The following is a 12,013-nucleotide window of genomic DNA, read 5'->3' as shown; positions in this document are numbered from 1 at the left end:
TAGCTCTCAAAGTGCTAAAGGAGGTTAAGTATTGTTATCCTTAATTTATAGATGAGGAAACTGAGACACAAAGAGGTGAAATTATTTGCTTAAGGTCACACAGTAGGTGATTGGCAAAGCTGGGAATAGAAACCAGGTCTCCTTACACCCAGACCTCTGTCCTATTTCCTGGGGCACACTGACCACACCTTGTCTCAGTAAGGGTTGGAAAGAGAACTAGCATACTACCTATGCTACAAACCACACCTTGTATAAACCATGGAAATACTCAGTATATAACTTGTAATTTAGAAGGATCATAAATATTCAGTGGACATCCTTTCTCCTTAGAAACTGAAAAGGAAACCTTAGCAATATGGCTCTTGGGCTGCCATAAACTCCTCACAAGAACAACCCACAATAAATAGGTTTCTCAGTGATGCAATAAGCATCAGTGTCTGACTGAAATACTTCTCCCAGGATTTTTTATTATTACTATTTTGCTCGTTCGGGCACAACGATTGTTTAAAACACATGCTCAGGGTTCTCACCTCTTCACAGTGCCAAGAGGGGGATTCTCCAGAGTTATTGTGTCCTATGCGTATTTTATAGAGCTCTCCTACATCTCCAATGTCAATCTATAAAGGAAATAAATAGATAAATTGCATCTAGCTCCTTAAAAGAAAAATTCCAAAGAACAATTAGTTCAGTAGGTATCACTCGTATGTTACATTCCTATTTTAAAAACTTTTTCCTGGAGAACAGTAACAATCAGGCATTGTGTTGTGTTTAAAATACAGTGTCTCTTGATACAAAATGGTCTACTTTGATTATCTCATAAGTCTGTGTTTGGAAGAAGATTAGTTCTTGGGAGTGCTGGGTGCATGCTTCCAACTCTAAATATGGCTTCAGTGATCTCAGTGCACCAACTCTGCATGCAAGTCGGTCAAGCAGCAAAGTGTGAACCGGGATGCTCTTATCAATGGAGAGATCATCATTTGGGCTTTGGGAACTTACTAATAGGAATCTCTCATCCTCTGGGGTATGAGTTTTCTCATGATTTAGTCCACTCATTGGAACTGCTTTTCTCCCAACACAGCAGTCTGGACAGCTCATCTTCTGAGTTCACTTACACTGCAGAGATGTATGTGAAGCAAACCCTTGGATGCTAAGTCCCCCGGACTTTGTGAAATAAACAATAAAGAAATTCCTGCACAGAGATACACAAGGACAAATACATGGCTTCCCTTCTCTTCCCCTCTTCTTGCATGCCAGTCAAAAAGAGAGAGCCCAAGGCAAGACTAGGCCAGAGGGCGATAAAAAGGTTGTTCACACGACGAAACTCAGATACAGGAGAGAAATGGCGGCTGGAGGGACAAAGACAGGGAAGAGGAACTGTATTTGCTTTTGTTGTAAGACAACCCTAATCCACCTGCTCCCTGGAGCATCGTTGGAGGCATCTTCCAGCAATTCTGAAGCTCAACCACCACATCTGGAGCCATCGCTAGTGAATGAAATTTGCTTTTGTGTTAATAATTTGGCTGCTATTGTACTATTGCCATTTTCTTTTTCCTCCAGGTCCCCTAGACACACTCGGAGTTCATGTCTATTATGTTTTTGTGCAGATGGTTTTGTGTTAAAATATCCATCATAGATACTTCTACGGTCCCCCATTACTGTACTAATTGAGCATCTCACAGTCTTTAATCACCCCTGGAAGATAGGGAAATATCATTATTCCCATTTTACAGATGGGGAACTGAGGGAGAGAGAAACTAAGGTCCCAATCCTCAAAGGTGTTTAGGCACCTAACTCCCATCTAAGCCCTACTACTTCATTTCAACTTTAAGATCTTAAAAATTAACCCAAATGTTTGGCTTCTCTATCCTTTGCAGTTAGTTATTTGGTTCTATATACAGTAGTTGATATTTCTTAATGAAATATACTGAGCTTAATTAGCATTTAAGAAAAACAATTAGGTTTAGCTCTGTATTTAACAGTAGTATTACTTGTTTCCTGGTCTACTGTACAAAAACTGACTGTCCCTTTTATCACATAGCTTTACACATTTTATGTAATCTGGTAGGCCACTATGGACAATAAAGAAAATATACTGAATGTTTATTACTTACAGTGAAGATGTCTTCATTGCCCCTCTGAAACAGTTCCCCTGCTTCTCCATACAGAAAGATAGGCCCTGAATTACTGTAATCCCCATACAATGTAATATAAACCTGTGAGCTGGTTCCTGCAGATGGTATATCACTGGTGAGGACAGACACCTTCCATTTGCCAGCTATGAAAACATACAAGGGCATGCACAATTATCTGAACCCATGGCACCCTGGCAAAATTTGTTTCAATAATCAAAATTCTAAGATACATAAAGCAGACAAATATAAATATACACATCTGTATATATATGCTATAAAAAAGCATCCATTACGTGATTATTGAGTTTGCATGGTTAGGCACTCAAAAAACCAGAAAATGTCAGGTTGCACGCAGATCCTTTGCTGTGCTCCTTTGTGCATATGTAATATGATACAGCCTAATTCATGAACGCACATTCTCAAATAATATGATATATGATATAGCATCATATAGTTCTTTTCTGTGCCCTTACATCCACATGGAGAGCATCTTGTTTTTTCACACAACTTAATTCCATAGTTATAAAGGTCCACTATATCTTTATTGGTTTAGTCTTCTTATAAAAGTTCTCTCCAACCAAAAGCATATATTTTAATAATTAAGTCAGCAACCAGGTGCTATGTATATTTTTGTTTCAGTAAGCAGCGCAGCCGTCTCAGAGTATGTCTACACTGCAATCGGTAGTGCAATTGCAGCTTGTGTAAACATACCTGTGCTAGCTTTAATCTAGCTAGTTTGAACAATAATAACAGTGAAGACACAGTTACACAGGCTTCAGTGCGAGCTAGCAACATGAGTATGTACCCAGGAGCCCTGTGGAACCTTTTCCACCACTTCTTCACTGATATTTTTAGCCACGCTAGCTAGGTTAAAGTTAGTGTGGGCATGCCAGTCCACGCTGCAACCAAAGATCCATGGGCAGTGTAGAAGTACCCGCAGTGGCAGTCCAAATAATTAAACAGTTAACTATGAAGAAATTTAGGTGAAAACATCGGTAGCCCATAGATGCCAGCAACTGTCCACTATGAACATAGGAACGGCCATACTGGGTCCATCTAGCCCAGTATCCCGTCTTCCGACAGTGGCCAGAGCCAGGTGCTTCAGAGGGAATGAACAGAACAGGTAATCCTCAAATGGTCCATCCCATGTCGCCCATTCCCAGCATCTGGCAAACAGAGGTTAGGAACACTTCAGGGACACTATGACTCTGTTATAGTTAAGCCAGACTACAGCGTGGCCTACCCTCATGAATTTGCTGCAGGTAATGCGATTTGGCCCCTACTGCAAGACATCTTGTGATGATGCAAAAGGCTGCAGCCTTCATGTGATTTTTAGAAGCAGTGAGCAATACCCCCATGGTGCCCTATAGCGTCATAGAAGCCACACTAAACAGCAAAGCCATGTGTGCTACTCTCAGCTCTTCCACTGACTGGAAATGAACTGCTGTTGATATTTCTGTGCCCTTCGCAGCTCTTATGTTGAGCCAAGGTTTCATACCTTGGAGGTAATTATTATTCATCATATTCACAGATAAGATCATAGAATCATAGAATCATAGAATATCAGGGTTGGAAGGGACCTCAGGAGTCATCTAGTCCAACCCCCTGCTCAAAGCAGGACCAATTCCTAACTAAATCATCCCAGTCAAGGGCTTTGTCAAGCCTGACCTTAAAAGCCTCTAAGGAAGGAAAGATAACTGAGAGCTTGCACAAAGCATAGCTGGAACTGGAATCCATGGCTCTAATATAACTGAGTCCAATCTCAACTACCGTGCTACACAGTCTTTCAGAAGAAACATGTCAAATTAGGGGCTTGTGCAATTGACACCAGTACGGTGTGGCTCTATGTCCCTCTCTCGCAGCTAGAGCACACAGAGAAATGTACAACTCTTCTAATATTTCTGGGCTAAGAGAACTGGTTCTATAGCTGAAGAGATAGAGGCTCATTTTTTTACATCAAGAGGTCTTGGCTTCACTCCCTACAGATGATCCAACAAGGGACATTGTTACATTTAGCTATGTTGTCTGTATCCCATACACCACAATCAGCTCCCAGAATCCAAGGCTCCTGATACCCAGCCTGTCACTGCAGTCTCACAAATACTAGTAGAACTCATTGGCAACATGTGTGTTGTGGCTCCCTGTATGGGCTGCTCCACATAGAGGATAATAGCATGTTTATCCCACACCAGTTGCTCCTATACCTGAAGAAGAAAAAGTTTGTGCTGTGGAAAATTCTGGGGTCAAGCCCTGTTGATGAGCCTCGTGGGGGTAGAAAAATATGCAAATTAATGCAAGGATGCTGGAATAATTGTTGGGATGACTTTATATTGCAAAATGTATTTAAAGGTGAATTTGGATCTTGTGTTAATAGTTGGACTGTTGCTTTTTAAATTATTTGTACTTGATTAATGGGTGCTCTCCCTGTAAGATCTGGGTGTGGCAAACTGAATACGTGTTGGAGATTGTGCCAAAGAGTGGGTGACCCAGCCTAGGTTAATAAATCAGACCTGGATTTCATAAATTTATCTTTCCAAAAAGCAAGTTGCATTCTCAAAGGTGTAATATTAGCACTTATGGGGGACTGGATGCTTCAGTACATTGGTAATGAGCTAGAGAGCATGTCACCTGTAGGTCACCTGTTTGAATTCTGCCCAGATCACCAGAGGTTAAAAGTGTCCCTATCTAATGGGAGTCTGATAGCCTTTTGTATCTGACTTTGGTGAGTCCCCATTTCGGCTCCCACTTCCCAAACTTCACCATGCTTTGCCCTAGCTTGTAAGCTCTTCATGGCAGGGACTCTCCCTTACTATGGTTATGTCTACACTTCGACATGGGGCTGTAATTCTCAGTTTAAGGAGACATACACATGCTAGCTCTGATTGAGCAAATACACTAAAAATAGAGTGTAGCCATGGCAGCGTGAGTGACTAGCCAACACGTACAGACCTGTCCAAGGCATTAGGCATGTACTTGGAGCGGCTAGCCTGTCCCGCCACATCCACACTGTATGTTTTGCACACTTGCTCAATCTGAGTTAGCTCTGGTGTCTCCTTGAGCTGAAAAGTCACACCCCCAACTCGCTGTACAGACATACTGTGTGTGTCACACATGCATTGCAGGTGGGCCGGGGGAGTTCAAAAATCAGAAGACATGCCAAAAAGCACATTTTAAAAAAATCTTATGATTTTTTGGGGGGTCTGACTTCTGATTTTTAAATGCTTTGGGCACATATGAGAATAGTTTACTCTTCTACCTCTTGGTTGAGGGATACCACAGGTATCACAATTACAGCAGGCCCCTACATGGTGGGAGACATTTGAGTTAGAAGCTAATTGCACCCTCCCCGCTCTCCTTGGGCACGCATGTAAGGGCCAGCCATCTGGCCCCTAGAAGGAATAAGAGTGTAATGTAAACTATATGCTTACAAATAAATAGACTTCACTCTGAAAAAAATTATGAGATAATCTGTTTGGGAGGGAGTGGAGGCTGGGGGAAGGGGTGTGTTTGCTAACTCCTTTGTGAGAAATCCAATGCAGAATATATACATTTGCTACATCACCTGTTGTTTACTAAGTATATGATCCGCACTGGAACAGCTTTGGTTTGTGGTCCTGGGGTTAAATATTTTGTTACATTTGGGGCTGAAGTATGAAAGCGTCTCACTGTCTAGTGGCAAGAGACCTGAGAGAGAATATCAATGTTCATAACTGGCTTTACTTCAGATGAAAGTGTGTAGGAAGATCCCCAGTTACAATCCACAACAGGAGTGAATTTCTCACGCAAAATGGCATGGTCATACTGAGATACACCTAGATAGATAGACCCGATATAACACAGATTCGCATACAACGTGGTAACTCCGGGGCTCCGGCAGCGAGGCTCGGGTGGCGTTTTAAAGGGCCCGGGGCGCCAACTGCTGCGGGGAGCCCTGGGCCCTTTAAATTGTCGCCCGAGCCCCGCTGCCGAAGCCCTGGGGTAGCGGGGGCAGGGCTCCAGTGGTGATTTAAAGGGCTTGGAGCTCTGGCCGCTGCGGGGAGCCCCGGGCCCTTTAAATCACCGCCGGAGCCCTGCCCCCGCTACCCCAGAGCTCCAGCAGCGGGGCTCTGGTGGCACTTTAAAGGGCTAGGAGCTCTGGCCGCTGCGGGGAGCCCCGGGCTCTTTAAATCACCGCTGGAGCCCTGCTGCTGCTACCCCGATATAACGCGGTTTCACCGATAACATGGTAAGATTTTTGGCTCCTGAAGACCACATTATATCGGGGTAGAGGTGTATATATTTTCTGCAGCCATGTGGTAAAATGGTTAGAGTAAAGGACTAGGTGGAATAGAGACTCCTAGATTCTACTCCAGTCTCTAGTTACTGATTTAGGTGATGTAATGTGTTAATTTTGTGCCTCTATTTAACCATCCATAAAAAAAAAAAAGAGGTACGGTAATTCTGTCATGGCTTCCAAGTGATGAGGAGGATTTAGATTCCAGCACTGGCTATTTTTTCTTGTTTGGACACAAATAAATAGACATAGGCACAGAATAATAGCCTAACCTATATTTAACTACAGTACATACATAGTTCCTGGCTTTTGCACTGAGCATGGATGGAAATGGAAGAGTAAAAGCATCAGCAAAACTTATTTCTCATAGAACTCCAGAGACTAGTTAAGTGCAAACTCCCCTAGCCATTTTGGTTCACTGCTTCTCTCACTGACAGTGTTCTGACTGTAGCATGAGTCTGTGTATTTATCACACCCACAATGCATTACATTCTTTAAGACTATGTGCCATGGCTGTCACTCAGAATTACATCATGTAATGGTGGTATCATGCAAAATGACAACTGGCAGGCTGAGACACTAGCAGCTATGTTTTAGGGCACAGCGTTGCATTTTTAAAGTGTGAAGTAATCAGTAAATAATATACATTTTATTCTGTCACACCCTTACCATCTTACACCACAATCCATTTTTAGCCTGTGTGGATGGGACTTACTCTGTTACGTTGTGAAAAAGCCGGGTCAGATTTTTAAAGGGATTTAGGTGCCTAAACTGGCAGATAGGCTCCTACATCCACCCTGGTGGTGCCACTGACATTTTAAAAGCTGCAGCTCAGGTTCCACCTGAGCCCCTAGGTGCTGAAGTCCCCAGGCACCCAAGTTTCCACTGGTCAGCAATTTCAAAGCAGCCTAAGTACCTTGGAGATGGCAGCAGCAAGGCTCAGGCCAAAGCCCTCGAGGTTCCAGAGCAAGATTTTTAAACTAGACAGGGTACTCCTTCTTCTAAGCACACCTAAGACCCAATACCTGTCAGAGCCCATAGCAGGAGGGCTGGATGTAGGCCACTAATAGGTGGGGTGGCACAGGGAAACACAAGATGAGCTTGAAAGAGGTGTCTCGTGTGACTAGGACACAGAGAAAAAGAGAGACGGTTTCAACCTGTAGGGCATCAACTAACTAGGGGTGACCTGGTTCAGATGCCTAAATCCAGGAGAAGGTTCACAGTTGAGAATCTCGAGCAGAGGGAAGCACCTACCTCTGGCCTGTCAGCCAGATGTATCAGGTCAGCAACTTAAGTGCCTAAGCCCTTTGCCTCTCCTCAACCCTCCCAGCATTTCACTTCTGGTTTGCTTCCATGGCTCCCTACTCAGCTGGCTGGCGGGCTACTGAAATGCCCTTTCTTAGGTGTTTAACTATCCCTGTGCAAGCAACACCAAAGTTCTTTTAAAAGCTCTGGCCCTCAGTCAATAAAACACTTCGGCACTCAAAAACATCTTCATTCTGTTTTGCAGTATTTCAAAGGAAGCACTGCCTTGAGACAATAGGTGTTGTAAACCAATGGTGCAAATGAAAACACACACAAATGTTGGGAGAAACCAAGAGTTCTTGCTTTCAGACAGCCTTCAACAGGATGACAGAAATATGGAGTGGGACATATCTCTCTCTCCCTAGTGGTTATGCTGCTGCTGTAAACTCCCCTTTATTAAAGACAATGCGGTACAATTTGTCTAAATTCCTAATTTAAGTGACTAAACAAATTGTATTTATTCCACAACCGCTGAGTAAATGGGATATGCACTGGGTGTTTTGGAAGACCATTACAGTAATGCTCCTGATGTCCATTGATTGGCTGCAGAGCCATTACACAGCACTATTGTAAGCTCAGGGTGGCAGTAGCATCTGTGGCTGCTCTGTCTCAATATGTGAAGGGGATTGGCTGGTGACACCGCCCAGTTATGAATGCTCTGCTCACAACACATTTGGTACCCTTGCCTGCCTCCATTCCATCTACATGATTCTCCCCATGCTTCAGTGGATGGACTTTCCCCCAGCTCTCAAAGCACTAGCTCTATTTCATACACCTGCATCGCATCTCCACATACTACTTCACTCTGTGCAACAGAACGACATTTGTTCAACTGTATTTTGGACCTTCTGCTGCCTTCACCTTTGGCTGAGGATTTGACCTTCACCATTAACCCTATTTGGATGCCAGTAGGGGCTTTAACCTCTCCCATGGAGGCTATATCTGTGAGATAGCCTCTCTTAATGAATTTATTCTTTTCACGATTTTGCCAGAATATTCACCTCACAGCAGTGTTCTGGGATTAAGTTATTGGTTTCTAACATGCTTTGAGGTCCATGGTGTAAAGACGGCATAAGTACACAGTATTAAAATAATGTGTAACGGGACAGAATATGGGAGTTGTTAGATTGCTTAAAAATGGGGATTGAAAAAATCTCACTCTTGCACTTATTACAAGAATTAAAGACTGCAATCTAGCATTCATTAATTTTTGAAAGAGATGCAGTTTGCCCCTGAATATCAGCTGAGTTTTCTGAGTACTGTTATACATATGGGCTCAGCTAAATAATTATATTGTCATTATTAAATTATAAAACAAACTGCTGAATAGACACTCAATACCAGGTTAAACTCCCATCCTTCAAGAACTGTCACAGTTTGAAGACATTAAACTGAGACAGTGGAGAACAAATCATATCTTCTGAACCCAGGATACATTACTAAGTGGGGAGGGGGGTTTCATAGTGCATATAGATCCTTATTTGAAAGATCTCATTCAACTAAAAAGGTTAAAAAAGTTCAATAGCCAACAGCACAGCAACAAGAACAGAAGCTGCATGAGAGAAAAGGGAGGAACAGAAGCAAAATCACATTCTGCAACAACAGAGGAAAATATGGTCCACATTAAAAACTGGTACAATATGCTTTCACCATGTCTGAATTTGTCTCAGAGTCTATAAAGTTTGCACAGTTATCAGAAATGTTGTCCTTTCCTGTGGTTCCGTGAGTATGGTCTGATTACAGCCAACCATATAGCACCCCTCCTTAATCCTGCATGTTGGCCTCATTTATAAGCCAACATATCTGTACAATGTGCAAGTCAGGCTATACACGTGTACCTGACAACTCAACTTAATTCTGATGATTAAGGTTAAAGCTTTGGCTTCATTAAATAATCCCCTTAATTCTTACAGTGGATTAATATGGTAATTGGACTAATGCCATTTGACAATATCAGTGCTATCAAAGTTAAAGGAAACGTGTTTAAGAATGATAAGTTAAGCAATAAAATTGCATTGGCTCCTTTTGACATTCATAAAAGTAATGGAAAACATGCCTTTGTGAACTGGGTATTGAAAATTGACAAAATATAGCAAACCATTCATTGAGAACATGTTCCGTGTTCTCAAACTGAATATACCATTTCTGAGAAATTAGTAATCCTTAATTAGCTGTTGATTGTATTACTTATGATTTATATACACAGAACCATCTTACCCATCAGCAGACTGTACCTCCAATTTATCATAATGGGGGGTAGCAGTGAACATTATAGTCCATGATGTGTGGTGGTTTCCTTTCTAGTACCCTATTTTCAGTCACCCGAAACTTTTCAAGCTAACTTTGTCCAGGCATTGGTCTTTGGAAAGTATGAGCAAAAACTCTTCAGCCATTTTTCAGAACAAAGGAAGTGAAAACAGTCAACAACCTTTTTAATACCCAACCGTTTCAGTTCTAAGGCAGTTACCCAAAAAAATCACCTTCTGGAACAGGTGGAAAATGTCATCTGTAAAGTTGAAGAAAAGTTAAAAATAATCAAAACCAAATAATTAGATTGGAAACCATTGTGCAACCAACCTTAACCAAAGTGATTGCTGCTGTTCCCACTATATTATTGATTTGATTGCTAAATGATTAGTAAAACACATTGAATTAAAACATTCTCCATGCCTTCATCTCCTGAACCTAGTTTTGCCCACACCTTTGTTGAGCCTTATAACCTGTTGAAGTTCCTAGGCTCCTAGAAATGGAGTAACATAAAAACTGTCACACCAGTAGTCCATTTAGTCTAGAATCCAGTCTAAGGCTGTGGCCAGTACCAGAAGCTTTGGAGGAACGTTCAAGAAACTCTTTAATGGACAATTATGGCATAAACTGCCAAACCAGTTAGTGGTTGTCTTGTGCCCTGAAGCACAAGTGTTTGTATCCGTTATTTTTTTATTCTTAATCATATAAATGTCTAATCCTTTTTTTAATCCTGAGAAGCTGCTCGTATTGATATTGGATATTTTGTTGCAATGAGTTTAACAGATTACAAATACTCCCTGTATAAAAGAAATTTCCATAGCTTTAAATGTGTTTCCTTTCAATTTCCTTGAGTGTTCTATTGTTCTTGTAAGATGAGAAAGGGTGAATAGAAGCATCCTATTCTCAATACCAGTCATTGTTTTGTATATCTCTGTCATGTCCCTTCTTATCTGCACCCTCTTTAAACAAAACAGCCCCATCGTTTTCAAACCTCTACTCAGCCCAGCCCTCTCACATTTTCACCACACATCTCTGGGCCTTTTCTATTCCTGTCTACACTACAAAGTTAAGTCGATGTATAGCCATCACAGGAATTAGAGTAGTGGTTCACTTTCACACTGTGCTCCTTCTGTCGGTGGTGCGTGTCCTCACCCAGAGCGCTTCCCCTGACTGAAGTGGGGCATTGTGGGGCACTGACAGCTGGAGCCCTGCAGCCCTGGTGCCTACAAGCCCAAGCTGTCAGCCAGGCGCTGGGCTCACACCCGGACTCCCCCTCCCCCGGCACTGACAACCCAAGCTGGGAGCCTGGTGCCTGGCTGATAGCTCAGGTGGTCAGTGCTGAGGAGGTGTGGCCTCGCTCTGTGAGCCCGGCGCCCAGGGCTGTCAGCACCAGGGTGGGGAGAGGCCCAGCTATGAGCCCCATGTGCGGGGTTGACAGCCAACAGTTGATGTAAGCAACATAGTGTCTACACTAACTACATCGTCCTAAGCACTACACCTCTCGCAGAGGTGGAGTTATTAGGTCAGTGAAGTGGGTGACTTACCTTGGTAGGAGCACCATTGTAGCATAGGCACTTACATAGTTAGGTTGACGTAAGCTGCCTTACGTCAACCTAACTCTGTAGTGTAGATCAAGCCTAACCTAGGCTGACCAGAAGTGAATATGGTTTGCTGGATGAGGGTGCAGTATCAATTTATATTAAGGCTGTTGATTAATTGCAGTTAACTCATGCGATTAACTCAAAAAAATTAATCGCAATTAAAAAAATTAATCACAATTAATCGCAGTTTTAACCGTATTGCTAAACAATAGAATACCAATTGAAATTTAGTAAATATTTTTGGATGTTTTTCTACATTTTCCAATATATTGATTTCAATTACAACACAGAATATAAAGTGTACAGTGCTCACTTTATATTGTTATTTTTATTACAAATATTTGCACTGTAAAAATGATAAAAGAAATAGTATTTTTCAATTCACCTCATACAAGTACTGAAGTGTGATCTCTTTATCGTGAAAGTGAAACTTACAAATGTAGATTTTTTTTTGT

The 12,013-nt window shown here is 42.1% G+C and overlaps 1 protein-coding gene across 1 annotated transcript in view; it reads right to left on the bottom strand.

The window, feature by feature from the left end:
* LOC112107192 (lipoxygenase homology domain-containing protein 1) overlaps nt 1-12,013 on the bottom strand; it is a 198,931-nt gene that overhangs the window by 165,604 nt on the left and 21,314 nt on the right. Inside the window, exons 3-4 of the mRNA XM_026659537.2 lie at nt 2,112-2,275; nt 531-617 (exon numbers count right to left, since the gene is read on the bottom strand). Of these exons, the coding sequence (XP_026515322.2) occupies nt 531-617; nt 2,112-2,275 (251 nt within the window). The remainder of the gene's footprint in view (nt 1-530; nt 618-2,111; nt 2,276-12,013) is intronic.

The sequence above is a fragment of the Terrapene carolina genome, unplaced genomic scaffold, assembly GCF_002925995.2.
Source record: "Terrapene carolina triunguis isolate 2854851 unplaced genomic scaffold, T_m_triunguis-2.0 Scaffold58, whole genome shotgun sequence".
NCBI lineage: Eukaryota > Metazoa > Chordata > Testudines > Emydidae > Terrapene > Terrapene triunguis.
This window is presented reverse-complemented; position numbering and strand designations above follow the sequence as displayed.